Genomic DNA, 17,533 nt, shown 5'->3' with positions numbered 1-17,533 from the left:
ATCAATGCAAGAGACATCATCTTGATCCCAGTTTAGCCATCATTGCCATTTCAACAAGATGGAAGATGAAAATATTGTGTAGTGAGAACCTAAACCTCTTTCCATAGCTTCCCTTCAACTTCATTTCAGTCAATGAGTTGAGAATAACCTAAAGGTTGATCCAGGAATTAGTAGCTGGAACAAACATGAAATTCCCATAAAAAAGGAATAATATGCTTGGTATTAAAAATCAATCTGGTTCAGAAAAGAAGAATGGAACTTTTCTGGATATAAATAAGAGTGCTATCCTCTGCATATTTATGTGTTTCTGACATATAGTAGGTGCTCAATAAATTTTTTTTGATGAATAAATATTTCCAAATTTTTGTTTTATATGATTGAAGTCATGTTCACTTTATGTACTTGTTGTCATAATTTCTACCCCTTTTCCAGGAAGGAAATAATATAAAGAGATAAAGAACATAACAGCATTTTGCTGAGTAAACTCTATGGATTAACATCATAATGTTTACTCTTTTTTGCCCTTAAAAAAGTTTTATTGATATCTTTTGTTTTTATATCACCATCATTTCTGAAATGCCCCTCCCCTTGATTTTATCTCATGGAGCCTTCTTGTGACCAATAAAAACCATCTAATCAACACACAGACTATGACTGATAATGCATATGAAACATTACACATGCTTAGTTTTTCAACTCTCAAATAAAATGAGAGAGGTCTGTTTTTCATCTTCCTTCTATTCAAAGATCAGTTATAATAATTATGCTGTCTTTGACTTTACTTTTCAATTATACTACAGCAGTTATTGTGAATATATTGTAGCCCAGGTTCTGTTTACTTAATTCTACATTAATTCATACAATGCTTCCCATGTTTCTCTGAATCCCTCATACCCATTATTTCTTACTACATAATAATATGCCACTGTAGTCATATGCTATAATTCATTCAGGCAATATCCTGTCACTGGATACCCATTTTGTCTCCCCACAATGGGATGAGGAGGAGGAATAATATACAAACTATATACATAAAAGACATAAAAATGAGAGGTATCTCAAAGGGAAAACATTAGCAATGGAAGGGTCTGAGAAAGGCTTCTTCCAGAAATTTAAGTTTAGTCATGAAGAAAGCCAAGAGGAGAAAGAAGTGAATAAGGAAAGCATTCCTGGTGTGAAGGTCAGCCAATGAAAGAGGAAGATGGAAAGCAATGGATTTTATTAAGTGCCTATTTTATTCTGGGCACTGTGCTAAGTATTTCATTTGAAACATGAAGTCTGGAGATAGAATATCAGAAAAACTAAGCTAAAGTACAAATAACACTTTTCATGACTGTAGTCATTGGGAATATATTGTATTCCAGATTGTGTTTACTTAATTCTGCATTTATTCATATAACCTTCCAATGTTTCTCTGAATTCCTTATACTCATTATTTCTTACTGCACAATAATATTCCATTATATTCATATGCCATGATTTATTCTGGCAATACCCAGTTGGGGTACTACATTGAAGGGAATACATTGTAAGAAGCCTGGAAAAGTTAGAGGAAACCAAGTTGTTGAGGGATTCAAAACACAAATACAAAGGATTATATCTTTGACTCTAGAAATGGTAGGGAGCATTAGGGTATAATGTGGAGGAATGGCAGAGTCTGATATTCACTTTAGAAAGATTTCTTTGATAGCTAAATAGAGTTTGAAAATGTTGACACTTGGGAGTCCAACTAGTGGGCTATGCCATTGTTCTCGACATAAGGTAAGGAGATCCTGCATCAGGGTGGCCATTATTTGAGTGGAAAGAAGAAAACAAATATAAGAGGTATTCTAGAAGAACGAACAAAACTTGACAACATGTTGGAAAATCACAGGTGATTGTGAGTGAGGAGTAAAGCATGACATTAAGGTCATGATCATGGAGAACTGGGAGAATGGTGAAGTCCTCAACAATAATAGGAAAGTTAAGAGGAAACAGTTAGGAGGGAAGATATAAAGTTTGGTCTCCTTATTGTTGTTTTTGTTAGTACTCTATCCAATGCACTGCCTAGATGCTTCAAGTAATTTTCATTTATTTCTTATTAGTTTAGCCATTTTCATTTATTTAATTTCTCCCCAGAATGGTCAGACAAATTCATAGCTAGAGAGCTATGTTCCAGAAACTCACAATAACTTTTAAATATGGAATTAACTTAATTAATTAATTTTTTATATTTATGTTTATATAATTTATAATTAATTAAATAAACATTGGAATTCTGAGTCTGAATCCCTGTTGTGCCACTTGCTGTGCCCATTACATGCCTTCTCTACTATCTCATACCCCTTATCAGCATGATGTTGCTAATAATATATACATCACCTGGGTGTTGACGGATCTAATCTGTTAATGTACATACATTGAAACTTATTGACTTTATGAGAAAAACATAAAAGATCTCTATACAATTAGTACAAAGGGACTGTTCTAAAAAGAATTTGATTGATTTGCCTTTTTTCTTTGTTTTGTTTTATAATTTTTATCCAGTGAGCTCCAGTGCATGCTTTTTCCACTTATAGTATTTTTTCTAGTAATTTTCTAATTAATTATAGTATTTTTTCTAATCTTTTTCTAAAAATAGTTTTCAACATTCATTTTGAATGATTTTTAAGTTCCAAATTTTTTCTCTTTCCTTCTTTTACTTCCCCTCTCCCCAAGAGAGCAAACAATGTGATATAGACTATACATGTACAATCACATTAAACATTTCCATATTAGTCATGTTGTAAAAGAAAAATGAGGAAAAAAAAAAGGGGGAAACCAAGAGAAAGTAGTGAGACAGCTGGATCAAAGGGTATGTACTGTGTATAGCCTTTTGGGCATAGTTCCAAATTGCCCTCCAGAATGGTTGGATCAATTCACAACTCCACCATCAGTAGTACATTAGTGCCCAGTTTTTCCAATTCCCTTCAACATTTATTATTATATTTTCCTGTCATTTGAGCCAATCTAATAGGTATGAGGTGGTACCTCTAGAGTTGTTTTAATTTGCATTTCCCTAATCAATAGTGATTTAGTGATTTAGAGCATTCTTCATCTGTAAACTGCCTGTTTAATTTCTTTGACCATTTATCAATTGTACCCCTTCCTTTCAATTACGATGTTTGCTTTTTAAAAAATGTAATTTCAGATAAAGAAAAAAAAGAAAAATTAATTGAGGTTATATTCTGATTGAGAAAGATTAGATTATATTACCTAGCCCACCTAAATTAGTATATGTTGACTTAAGTCTTCAGAAGTTACTCTGTGTGTGTGTGTGTGTGTGTGTGTGTGTGTGTGTGTGTGTGTGTGTGTGTTTCATCAAGGAATTTTTATTAAGGTCATACTATCTAGAATGAGAGGTCTACTTCAATTTTCTTTATAGCATTTTACTTCCAGTAAATATCACATAGAAATGGCTTCTCTCCTGTCTTACTGTCAAACTATCCTTGCTGCTTCAGAACAGGGGAGAGGGTATAGTTGCTGATTAACTGTCTTTCCATAATCCCCATGACACAAAATACTTACCAAAAGCCCAGTTCCATTTCAAAATGGTAGTCACAAGACTGTTTTTTACTATCACCTATCAAAGTTGTAGCATATCTTCCAGGATAGTAAATTTTCTGAACTAGGGCTCTGAAAGGAGCAAACCTTTATGGTAGTTCTTGTCATCACAAATCTTTTGAATATAAAAAAGACTAAAGAGAAGGACTCATAAGTTTTCTTCATGTAATGGTTAGTATAATAAATAGTAGTTAATAGCTCATTTTTATATAGGCTTTTAAGTTTGCAAAGTGCTTTGCCTATTCATTTAACTCTCATTACAACCCCATGAGGTAGCTATTATTATTCTCTCTCTTTTGCAGATGAGGAAACTGAGGCTGAGAAATAACTTGTCCAAGGCCACGAAGTGTTTAAGCCAGAATTTGAATTTATGTCTTTCTGATTCCAAGTCTAACCCTCTATCCACAGTACCATCTCATGAATTGTTTATTGTTTATGATATGAAGTGAATATCTTGGATTAAATCTTTTTTTAAAAAAATAAGGTTTTTTTTTTAAGTAATGCAAAGATAGTTTTTAACATTCATCTTTGCAAAATCTTGTGACAAAAATTTCCCTCCCTACCTCCTTACTTTCTCCCCTAGACATTAAGTAATCCAAATAGGTTAAACATGTGCAATTCTTCCACATTTGTCATGCTGTGCAACAAAAAATCAGATCAAAAGCAAGAAAACAAACAAACAAAAAAACAATAACAAAAACAGTGAAAATACTATATTTTTATTGGATTAAATCTAATAGTCATAGAATTAAGCTAGAAATGATTTTAGAGGTCCACTTGTCCAAGTGTCCTTTTCTGGAGAATATTTAATTCACTTGGGATCCAAGTTGTAATCTACTCTTTGGACAAGCCACAACTTCGGTGATGGCAATTTTCTTTTTGTTTTTGTTTTTTGATGAGGTATTTGGGATTAAATAACTTACCCGGGGTCACACAGCTAGTGTGTTTTTTTCTTTTTTCTTTAATCAATTGAGCAAAGCATAATATTGCAATTTTATTGATACATTTTGTAAATATAAAGGAATCCTTGCATGGTGAGAAAAGCTTTAGATTTGGATCCAGAATACTTGTATTCAAAACTAGATTCCTATATTTACCAGTTGTACCATATTGGACAAATCATTTATGACTCTCTAAGTCTTAGTTTACTTGAATGAAAAATAGTAATACCTAAAGTATCTTATGAGGTAGTGTGAAGAATCCACTTTATAAACCCTAAGATACTATATAAATATGAATTATTATTATAAGCAAAATACCACCAATTAGTTCAGTGGAGCAGTTTATTCAAGCAAGCAATGATGAGTAAACACCCAATAGAAGGCACATGGAGAAAGCTCAGAAGTTGTAATGCTTGCTTTCCCAAATTAAACAGACACACATATCATAGATCATGAGTCCCCATGAATGTGTTCAATCTTTTTTTACATACTAATAAGAGCTAATAAGTGTTAAGTGTCTGAGGCTGAATTAGAACTCAGATCCTCCTAATCTGGGACTGGTGCTCTCTATCCATAGCACCATCTAGCTCCTTGCAATTTTGTTATCCCAAAGGTAACAGATGTCTAATCCTGTTTGGGGAAGTGGTTCACAAGGAAGCAAGTCACAGCTCTGAAGACACAGGTAATACTTCAGTTCAATTCAACAAACATTTATTAAGTATTTCTTATCTGTAAATCAGGACACCTAGGTGATACAGTGGCTACAATGCCATTCTAAGACTCAAGAAGACTTTAATTCAAATCCAACCCTAGATACTTACTAGTTGTGTGACATTAAACAAATCACTAACCCTGTTTGCCTTAGTTTCCTCATCTGTAAAATAAGTTGGAGAAGGAAATAGCAAACCATTTCCTTTGTCAAGAAAACTCCAAATGAGGTCACAAAAAGTTGGGCAGGACTGAAAAATGACTGATAACATGTAAATAACAACATGTAAAAGTCATATTATCCTTGGCATTGGGAATATAAGAACAAAACTTTGAAAGAGTATTACCGTCAAAGATCTTATATGAGAGCAGGAGGAAGGGTAGGACATATGCTCCATTACTCCAATCATTTTATTATTCTATTGATACTGGCATTTCATCCAAAAATGTATTTCATGATCTATCTAGCCCTGTCCATCCTGTGAAAATATTGTCTATGTCTTTTCATAGGGAAAGATATGCTAGGGACCTTCTCTTAGCTCTCAATGTGACAAGGACAATAATGACCATGTGGTCTTACCGTAGGTTAATTCTTGCTTTTTCTATGTGACAAAGTACATTTTTAAAAATCATGCTTACCCTCATGCCTTTTCTCTGAATTTATCTCTATTTTTTCTTCTATATGTCTTGTTTATATTGTTTTCACGCAGTTTTCCCCATAGGGTTGTGAGCTCTTTGAAGACAGTGTTTTTGCTTTATTTTATATACCCAGCACTTAACACAATATCTAGCCATAGTAGGTACTTAAAAAATACTTACTGGTTTAATTTGACTCGTGTGGCAATTTCCTGATCATAACTATTAGGTCAAATATAAAACTGGGAAGGCTCCAAGAAAGGGGCTTATTGGTAATGTTTGCCTGGGAAGCTATTACTATGTTCTACTCCCCTAAAGAAATTTGATGTTGTTACTGAAAAGTCTACAAATATCAAGGAAGGAGAGATACTTTTGTTTTACTGTATTCTATTGTTATAAGAAATTTTGAATGGCCACTAGAAGAAGAAATTGTGTAACTGCCCTCTATTCATTAATATCAAGCAGATATGAAATCACGAAGAACCATTGACCATGTTCTTTTAATGGTGATATCCACAATTATGGTGGGAGATACTAGAAGATAGTGACAATGTGAATGAGAAGAATGGATGGAATATATGGTCCAGAAGTACAATTAACAAGACTTGGTAACTCACTAGGAAGTGGGATGAAGTGAAATAGAAAAGTCAAGAATTACTACAAGATTGCAAAACTGGGTTACTAGAAATGAGGAAGTTTGAAGGAGATATGTGGGGCAAATAATGAGTTCTGATTTGGATGTGTTTAATTTGACATGATGAAGAAAACATCGAATAGAAATGTCCAACAGTCAGTTGTTGATGTCAGACTGGAAATGAGGAGAGAAATCAGGACTGAATTTGGCCTGCATAGAGATGATAAATGGACTAATGGGAGTTAATGAACTTTTCATAAGAAAGAGTATCCTGTAGTGTCTTTACTGAGTCTGTATCCCAAAAAGATCATACAAAAGGGAAAAGGACCCATCTGTACAAAATGTTTGTGACTACTCTTTTTGTAGTGGTGAGAAACTGGACACTGAGTGGATGCTCATCAGTTGGAGAATGGCTGAATAAGTTATGGTGTATGAATGTTATGCAAAATCATTGTTCTATAAGAAAATGATGAGTAGGAACATTTCAGAAAGGTCTGTAAAGACTTATATGAGCTGATGCTAAGTGAAGTGAATAGAACCACATTGTACATAGCAACAAGATTATGTGATGATCAAATTGATGGACTTATCTCTTTTCATCAAGGAGATGGTTCAGGGCAATTCCAATAGAATTGTGATGGAGAGAGCCACCTGCATTCAGAAAGAGGACTATGAGGACGGAATGTGGATCAAAGCATAGTATTCTCATCTTTCTTATTGTTATTTGTTTGCTTTTTTTTCTTTCTCATAGTTTTTTACCTTTTGATGTTGATTTTTCATGTGGCATGACAAATATATTTCATGTGGCAATATATTTAGAAGAATTGCACATGTTTAAATTATATTGGATTGCTTGCTGTCTAAAGGAGAGAGGAGGGAAGGGAGGGAGGGAGAAAAATTGGAACAAAATTTTGCAAAGGTGAATGATGAAAACTATATTTGCATGTATTTGGAAAAATAAAAATCTGTTATTAACAGAGGAAGAGAGAGAGAGACAGAGAGGGAGACAGAGAGAGACACAGAGAGAAACACACAGAGAGAGCAAAGATGGAAGAAAGCCCAGGCCAAGAACCTTGGAAGATATAGGATGAAGATAAATGATGATTAAGGAAAGGAGAAGGGAAGGGCAATCAAACAAGGTGGGGAAATGGGGAACAAGCAATATTATGGAATCCAAGGGAGAAAAAGGAGTCCAAGAAATACAGATTAAATACACTATAAATAATATTGAAGTTTTGGGGAAAGTTAAGCAGGATGAGGACGAGTAGATCACAGAACTGAATAATTAAATGTTATTTGTTAACTTTGGAGAAAAAGAAAAGACTGAGATGGGGACATGACTTTATGATTTCATTGGTATAAGCAACTCTTTTTATCTCACTACTATAAGGAAACTTTCTTTGCCAATATAGGTATGCTTCTTTTCTACAACTTGTAATCCTAGAGAGAGAATCAAGAGGTTGTGCCTCTGAGGCTGGCTCACTAATTGTCTCTATGTTGAGGAAAGCATTCCTATTGAGGAGTGAAAATGGAGAGCAGATTGCAAAGAGATGAAAAAAGAATGAAAAGGGAGAAAATGGAAGCATGTGTCAGCATTTTTTTCTAGTAATTTGGCTATGAAAAGTTAATAAAATGATAGATTAAGAGAATGGCAGAATTAAGGAAACTTTTCTTTTTTTTTTTTTTTTTTTGAGGATTATGTTTGTTGTTTTATTGGTGCATGTGGCGGTTTTGGGGGCAAATTTATTATATTTGGGAAAATATACTAAAGTGGATGCTATTTCCTTCTCCAGCTCATTTTTATAGATGAGGAAACTGAGACAAGCAGGGTTAAGTGATTTGTCCAGAATGCAAAAGGGAAGGTTTAAAAGATGGAAAGGATGACAATGAAAAGGAAAATTAAAGGGATAAGATTCTGGAGTAATCAGAAAGAAATGATATTAAAGACCAAGTAGAAAAGTTTATTTTGTTATGTTATTCAAGCTTTGAATGATTTTCCATGTCCCACTGCTGATCTTAGCATTTAATGAGCTTTGGATCCTTTTTTTTTTTTTTTAAAGGAATATATTCTGAGTTCTTTTCAGGGGAACTTTGGCTACTTTCTAGAGATGCTATTATTACCCCTAAATACCTCAATTCACTAAATTTACTTTTGAGGAAAGTTACATCTTTTGTCCTTTGAAATAACTGATAAACTGCCATTTCTCAGCTTTAATTTTATCTCATTTGGCTTTCAATTGTTGCTTCTTTATCTTATTAATCTCCCAATGGGAACAACTTAATGTATTTTGGTGTCTCAGTGAAGATAACCAAGCAGACTCCCATTATTGTTATTACTCCCACTTCCATTGCATAATTACTAAGAAACTATCTTTTGACATATTGGAAGAGATGATCTCATCTCATCAGGGATCCTATGATCCAAGAAATTAGGGAATTTGAGCACCTTTTATGTTCTGTAATTGAGAATGATCTTCATATAGTTATACTTAATAGCTTTGTGGTACATAACCTAATTTACTTTAAAATCTTAGGAATTCCTGGCAGCATGCCTGCAGCCTGCCAACCATTTTGAATAATGAATACATAAAGAATTAAATATTACTGACTGCATAACAGAAAAGCTACTTAATTTTTAAGACAAGCAAAGGAAAGGAAAAAAAAAAGTTCTAGCTAAATATTCCTTAAAAACTATTAATGAAAGCATAATGTTCACACTTTTAAATAGATATAGCCTATGAAAGTTCGCTTAAGACTTCTTCCTTTGAACTTCTTTATGATAATCAGGGGGAGGACAGAGAGAAAGACACCTTAAGGCAGGGGGCATTTGCAACTTCATAAGATAGTAGTTAGAACATTTTGTTCTAAAGCTACTGAATGTATTAAGAACAGCAGGCCTTGGGAAACTGAACTCTTACAACCTAAGAGGGTGGAGCTAATTAACAAACTCCTGACTTAAGAGATTTTGTATCACAGAGAATCTGACAGGATCATGCAAATGCCTCGTTGGAGGTAAAGAGAGTTCCAGGGCACTTTTTGTCCAGTTCATACTTGTTTCTATATTCCCAGAATGTTACAAAGACTTTGTTTGTTATGTTAAAATTCTTTTCTCAGAGATCATTAAAGAGGGAAAAGGAACCATATATGTAATAGAAGCAAAGAACTCGAAAATGAGAAGATGCCTACCGTTGGGGAATGGCTGAATAAGTTATGGTATATGAAGATAATGGAATATTATTGTTCTATAAGAAATGATCAGCAGGATGATTTCAGAAAGTCCTGGAGAGACTTACATGAACTGATGCTGAGTGAAGTGAGTAGAACCAAGAGAACATCATATATAGCAACAGCAAGATTATACAATGATCAATTCTGATGGACATGGCTCTTTTCAATAAGGAGATGATTCAAGGCAATTCCAAAAGACTTGTGATGGAAAGTGCCATCCACATCCAGAAAGAGAACTATGGAGACTGAATATGGATATAAGCATAGTATTCTCATCTATTTTTGTTGTTGTTTGTTTGCTTGTTTGTTTTTTTCTTTCTTGTGTTTTTCCTTTTTGATTTGATTTTTCTTGTGCAGCATGATGAATATGGAAATATGTTTAGAAGAATTGCACGTGTTTAACCTATATTGGATTGCTTGCTCTCTAGGGTAGGAGGAAGGAAAAGAACGGAGAAAAATTTGGAACAAGATTTTGCAAGAGTGAATACTGCAAAGTATCTTTGTATGTATTTTGAAAAATAACAAGCTATTATTTTTTAAAAAAAGAAAGAGTATATTAAGCAAGTAAGTAAATTCTCAAATATTTCATTCAAGAAAACTCTTTTCTCAGCAAAGGTGTTAGAATTAGAACTAATATTTGGAGATGATGAACAAAAAAAAAGGGGGGAACTAAATCTGTGAACTCATTAATATTAAGAACTGTCTTGAGGAAACTTCTATTGATGCAGATCCTCAACTATCCTACAATTGATAGTCTTAGAGAGTTGCTGATAAAATGAAAGGTTAAGGGATATGTCCAGTATGTGTCCAGAATCTGGGTCATTTTGACTCCTAGAGTACCCCTCTATGCCTCTATTTACTAAGTCATACTGACTCTCTTCCAAATTAGGCTGTTGTTGTTTCAATCAAGTAGTTGTGACCTTACTTGAGGTTTTCTTGGCAAAGGTACTGAAGTGGTTTGCCTTTTCCTTCTCCATTTCTAACCTATACCCCAGATATAAACAGAATTTCTAAACTGGGTTGAGTAAGGCGTAAAGGAAGGGTGAGGATAGAGCTGGGCAGGGTTGGATTTTCATGATATCATGAAAGAATGATTGACTAGGCAAGGTCACATATAGTACAACCAGTTCAGGAGATCCCTAGGACATTTCTACACTTCAGAGGTTAGGCAGCATTATAGTTCACCTAACTCCTCTGGTATTTATTATATCTGCCCTTGATTACTCTAGGAAGTAAGAAAAGTCAGACTTCTCCCTCCTCCCCTCCCCCACCATTTCCAATAATTACAGTTGTCTGATTTGTTGGCGTTTATTTTCTCACTATTTAATAACTATCCTATACTATCTCAAAAGGACAGATCTTTTAAAGAAAATCCTAAATGCTGATAGTAGACATTTTTTTTTTTTGATGGAAGGCCAGTCATGAGCTGTAGGTAATCTCATTGTATCCTTTGTGTTAATAATAAACTGTGGTTAGGCTCCCTGAAAATGAATATTCTTTCTTTCCATCAGATCCCATAAGTCAACCATAACAAATAAGGACTTGGATTATCACAGGTATCACTTTTACTCTAGTATCTACAGGCCTGAGACATGTTTTCCTCAACTGAATGATGGTAGTAAGGATAGGAAAAACAATAGGTTGGTGATAATGGGGTACTGAATAGTTTATTATATTTAAATTCAAGTCTTCTTGACTCAAAATGTTCTCTGTTCCGTAGGCCACTTAATTGCACCCATGCTTAAATGTCTAATTATAATGATTGTTAAGAATGAAGACTAAGGAGAGCTGTGGTGGTTCAATGGATAGAGTACCAGCCCTGGAGTCAGGAGGAACTCTGTTCAAATCTAAGCCCAATTATCTCAAAAAGAAAAAAAAAAAAAAATGAAGACTAAAGAAATTACCTATTTACCAAGAAAAGATGGTTTAGAAATCACTAGGTTTCCAAAGAAATTGAACTTGTGTCTTGGACTTGTGGTTGAGGACAAGAATATTTGGATATGGGATCTAATAGCTCACCTTTTAGGATGAAATAGACATCTAGCTCTGGACTCACATAAGCAAAGAAATGCAGCTTTTAACAATTTTTATTGAATGGGGTATGTCCATATTATAAACTTACAAATTGCAATAAGTAGTCAAATAGTAGAGATGTTATTATGACTTGAACTTCACATTCAGAAAGTATATTAGGAAGTATTTGCACACTAGCAGGATCAAATTCCCCTCTATCTCATCCACACTCATTTTTATCAAGCCCATACAAAAGCTTCTAACTCCTTCTCATTTACCTAATTGCAGTACACATAAGCACAAAATGCTCACTTAAAGCAAAAGCATACTGTTTTAGGCAGTAGAATCAGTTTTCACTATGACAAGTCTTCTAGTATTCTCCACTTTTATCACAAACTAAAATTCTCCTTAGGCCAGCTAAGCATATAAAGAAATAAAATAATAAAAGCACAGTTTTACAGTTGAACAGGTTTCTTGATGTCATCTCATCTAATTCTTTCACCTTATAAATAAGGAAAAGAAGGTCCAATGAGGGACTCACCCAATTACCCATATAGTAAGTGGCAATAGCAGGGATGTGCTAAAGTCTGATGATTGCATTTTCACGAAGAGTATTTATACATGGAAATCAGCAAATGCTACAAATCAAGACTTTATTTATTGTTTCTGGTTTTTTTTCCCCCTCAATAGTATAAGCTTAAGAAAGTAATGAAGATAGTGTTAGTAATATAAATTAAGCTTAAAAAGTATGTCATATGTTCATTTTTTAAAAGAGCTGGTTGTTAAATGTATCAGCACATCCCTGTCCTGCCCTTTTAAAAAAAGGAGGGCAAATAAGCAAATAATAGACATTTAAAAATCAATAACTAAACATATCATATGACTTCTTAAAGCTTGCATTCTCAGCAATATATCTTACTATAGGGTACTTAATGTCTTGCCCTTATCAACTACTTTTAGAGTCAATTTCTTCTTCACTTGTTCTGATCATCCAAATTTCTTACAAAAGAAGGAGCATAGTCAAAAAAAAAAAAAAAAAAAGAAAAAAAAAGAAAAAAACACCTTCTCATTCCTTGATATGTTTAGGTGGTCAGCAGCAAAATCGAGTTTCTTTAGGGCAATAGGAGGTAAATGCTTCTCACAGTGGTGTGAGTTTTTCATCATCTGCTACCAAGGCTCTGTTAACACATCCTTCCTTGAAATCCAGAGTATCACAGGGAATACCATTTTCTATTGTCACCATTGTTTCATTTTTGTCTTCAACATCACCTGTTTCTCTTGATTCTTTGCTTTTCCTAAAAGTACATGAAAAGACTCAGATGAAATTCATATTAAGCTTGACTTAGTATTTTCCATTAACATGTAAAATGGTGAAATTTTGGCACTAGCAGAACAGATTATTAATAAAATCAAAATGAAGTGAAGCTACTTTATCTCTTTATTATAGTAATATATAAACATTATGCAAGAAACCAAAGATATTTCATCTTATTGTCTAACAAAGATTAACCTATGGTCCATTAGTATCCTTGTGAGGTCAAAAGAGCTAAGAGAAGAACCCTAGCAACTTTCCCTATGAAAAGACATAGATAATATTTTCACAGGATGCGCTAGGATCTACATAGATCATGATATGCATTATTGGTTGAAATACCAATATCAAAAGAATAATGAAATGATTGGAGTAATGGAGTATATGTTCTACCCCTTTTACTGCTCCTATATAAGATCTTTGAAAGCTACACTGTTTCAAAATTTTGTTCTGATATTTCTAGTGCCCATGGAAGTGATTTTTGCATGTTATTGTTCAGTCATTTTCAGTTGTGTTGAACAATTTGTGATCCCATTTTGGGGTTTTCTTGGCAAAGATACTGAAATGGTTGCCATTTTCTTCTCTAGCTCATGTTATAGATGAAGCAAATAGGGTTAAGTGACTTGCTCAGGATCACACAGCTAGTTCATATCTGATGCAAAATTTGAACTCAAGAAAATGAGTCTCCCTGAATCCAGGCCCAACTCTTAGTGCACTTAGCTGTTCTAGTGGTAGTGGTGGTGATGGGATAGTGTATGTCATACTCTTGAAGATTCTCTCCATCTCCAATGCATCTTAGATTAGCTATTGGTATATACTTGTGTTCACAAGTTAAAAATTTATAATAATTCTGAGACAGCCTTTTCTAACATCATTCAATCTAATTATGATATCTATAGAGTCCAGCATTTTGAAATGCCATGACCTATGTTTTTGAAGAATTACTTTTGTTTTTAGTTCTCAAATATTTCGAGGAATATTTGGAAAAAAAACATTAATGAAACCCAACAGAATCAATCTTTATTTTCCAACCCAGGAGATGAAAACAATTCTGCCTTCCCACTGATAGCACTGTGTAGGGGAAACTACACCAGTACAGGAAATTAGAATTCTCTTCCTGGGTCTACTACAAACTAATCTTGTGATCTTGTGAAAAGTCATTTCACATTTTTGAATCAATAGTTTTCTAATTCATGAGTGGGTTGGATTAGGTAATCTCTAGGACACACTTTAAACTGTGCATAATCATTATCACTCCTTAATTTCGCTCAATAAAAAACATCAATTTAATGAATAAAGGGAGCAATTTGGCGCAGCCAGGCCAGAGTTTTACAGCAGTACCATTTATTTACTTGGTCACAGATTGTGCTGGTATCTGCTGTTTTGTATAGTTCATTGACTACTAGAATCTTCTCTCTCTCCTTTCCCCCATTCTTATCTGTGTTAATTGAAGCTGATGAATTAATTTAAAAACTGAACCATAGAGACAGTAACCAGGTAGAGCATCATTATTCATGAAGGTACATAATTAAACCCTCAAATGTCTATAGCTAGTTAGCTGGCATGTATATAGCACTTTTTGGGTTTGCAAAGCATGTTACACAGATTATTTTAGTTGATCATCACCAAACTCTGAGCAGTAGGTGCTTTTATTAGACTATTTGAAACTGAAACAAACAGAGGAAAAGTGACTTGCCCAGGACCTTATAGCTGAAATATCTGATTTGAATTCAGGTCTTTCTGATTCCAAATCTCATATTCTATTCCCTATACTATCTCAATACTACCATGTGTATAACCAGGGAATTCTCAAAATACTGAGTTGACAGTTTTTCAGATTAATCAAATTGTAATTACTAGTACAGGTAAATATGTGAAACTTGTAAGCTTTCCACAACTGGTTTTATACAAAAAGAACTTTGATTTAGAAATGATCATTTATTCACTCAAATGAATTTTACTAAAAATTCCTCCCTAGTCCTTGTAATGATAACAGGGGGAATGGAGAAGGTATATACAACTTGAAGTCCCTTGTCCCTTTCAGAAGGGAGTTTGTGCTTTACTAGAAGCAAAACAGACTTTTGAATTGATAGCTTATATGTAAATTAAGGCACTAACAAGTATCTATGTGAATGGGTTGTAAACAATACAATGATTCTCTTGTTCTTCCTGAAAAGTTTTTCTGGAAAAGTGTTATTAAATATACAGTAGGTGGTCAATAAATACTTGTTAATTAAATGGTTAAATATGGTTTAAGAATGGAGCATTGCCAGAAATGTATCCTTGTCATATCATGAGGAAAGGTACATCAGGCAAGGCAAAACAAGTCAGACTATGAGTTGGGATATATTATATTCACTTCCGAGTAAGGATGTATGTGTGTGTGTGTGTGTGTAAGTAAAATAATAATAATATCAACAGTAGCTAGAATTTATATAGTGCTTTAAGGCTTTCAAAAGGCTTTACAAATATTATCTCATTTTATCCTCATAATTTCCATAAGAAAAAAGTGCTATTATTATCTCCATTTTATCCATGAGGAAGCCCAGGCAGATAGCAATTGACTTGATCAGAATCACACAATTATTAAATATCTGAGATCAAATTTAAGCTTGTGTGTCTGGTTCTAGGTCCAGAACTGTATTCACTGTACTGAATTTCGTCTAATTGTTTGAGTTGAAGTGAATTGGAATATTTTCAAGAGCTATACTGGGAATATGTTACCTGGGAAGCAAAAAAAAGAAATATTAGAGAATTATCATCCTCATTATTTTCACTAGAATATAATGAAAAGAAACTACACTCCCTTTTGTTATCTTTAGTTTTACAGGTGACAGAAAACTTTCTAAAGAAAATACCTATAGCTTATAGTTATGATAAATTTAATAGAAAAAAAGGAGAATCTTATGTCTATTGTGCTGAAATGATTTAATTTTGGTTTTAGAACAATTAGACACTCCTTCTGCCTTGATAATAAAATTTAAAACAGTCAAACCTGTCTTAAATATATGTATATGAAATCTGTCCCACAAAGGTACTTTATCTCTTCATGATTCAATTAAGTTCAGCATTAAATAGTTTTTAAGCACCTATTTACAAGTAACAGTGCTGGTACACTGGTGTTAGTGATAGTAATAGTGGTGATGCTAGTAGTGGTATAGTGGAGATAGTCCCCAAATTCTAATTACAGTAGTAGAAGCAGTGTTAGTAGTGAGGATAGTAGTGATGGTGTGGTGGTAGTATAATAATAACAGTAGTAGTAATATGGTGGTGATGGTGATAGTAGTCAAAAAGAGCTTTATGGCTATTATTTGGGAGTTTGTGGAAGAAGGATTATATAGGAGAAAAATATTGGAACCAAGAAGGCTAATTAGTAAACTACTATCTGTAGTTGTTCATAGTGATGCTTCCTATATGAGTGGAGAGGAGGAAACATGATGATGAAAGATTAACAAGTAAACAGATTTGGAAAATGAGGGAACAAGAACAGAAATGATGCAAAGGTAATGTGGATGACTAAGAATAGTGGTGGCCTTAATAGAAATAAGAGAGTTTAAAGGAAATTATTACATCATCATGAATTATGATCATGATTTAAGTATCTAATAGCTGACATTTTACATAATAGTGCTTTGAAACCTTACCACTTCCTTTATGTTGTCTCATTTGATTCTCACAGAGCCTTTTGAGGTCAGAAAGACCTGAGTTCAAATCCAGCCTCAGATATCTATTAGCTGTATGACCACGAGCAAATAACTTAATCTTGTTTGCCTCAATCTCCTCATCTGTATAATGAGTTGGAGAAGGAAATGTCAAACCATTCCAGTATCTTTGCCAAGAAAACACCAAGAAGGAATTGTGAAGAGTTGGATATGACTGAAGCAATTTAACAATAACCAAAAAAATATATTTTACAGATAAGGAAATTTACATTTGGGGAGGTTGTATAGAGATAGTAAGCAATAGAATAAGTATTTAAAATGGGTCATGTGATAGGAGGAATCTTATAGGTCATTTAGTCCAATTCTATAATTTTACATATAAGAAAACAGATTCTGTCTGAGAGACAGTGATTTGCTTAAAATCACATAGGTCATTAATGATAAAGGAAGGATTTGAATCCATGTCACTTATTTCCAATCAGTTTTTTTTTTTTCTATTTTGTTATATTCAGAATTAGGTTTTTTTGGCACTAAATCTAGACCTCTTCTGTAAAATACCCTGCATTTGGAATCAAATTTTATGCCAGTTCTGTCATTTATTATCTATGTAACACTGGGCAAGTCATTTTACCTTTCATAGTCTGTTTCCTCATCAGTAAAGTGAAGAGATTGGACTAAATGGCTTCTAGGTGAATGACCTTAAAAGTATGAAATTTCATATATATTTCAAGATATTAAAAATATCTCTTCATATTCTGCTTTCTTACCCCTGCCCCTCACAAAAAAGGGAAAGACTCCTAAGGAAATGGAAAATGAC

General features: G+C 33.6%; 1 protein-coding gene across 4 annotated transcripts in view; it reads right to left on the bottom strand.

Annotated features, from left to right (window-relative positions):
* Positions 1–11,800: 11,800 nt before the first annotated feature.
* The window catches only part of CLTRN (collectrin, amino acid transport regulator), an 87,284-nt gene continuing 81,551 nt past the window's right edge, over positions 11,801–17,533 (bottom strand). For all 4 annotated transcript variants that reach the window (XM_074299925.1, XM_074299926.1, XM_074299927.1 and 1 more), the window contains one exon: positions 11,801–13,037. In XM_074299925.1, coding sequence (XP_074156026.1) covers positions 12,881–13,037 — 157 coding nt within the window. In that variant the 3' untranslated portion in view covers positions 11,801–12,880. The remainder of the gene's footprint in view (positions 13,038–17,533) is intronic.

Source organism: Sminthopsis crassicaudata, chromosome 3, assembly GCF_048593235.1.
Source record: "Sminthopsis crassicaudata isolate SCR6 chromosome 3, ASM4859323v1, whole genome shotgun sequence".
NCBI lineage: Eukaryota > Metazoa > Chordata > Mammalia > Dasyuromorphia > Dasyuridae > Sminthopsis > Sminthopsis crassicaudata.
This window is presented reverse-complemented; position numbering and strand designations above follow the sequence as displayed.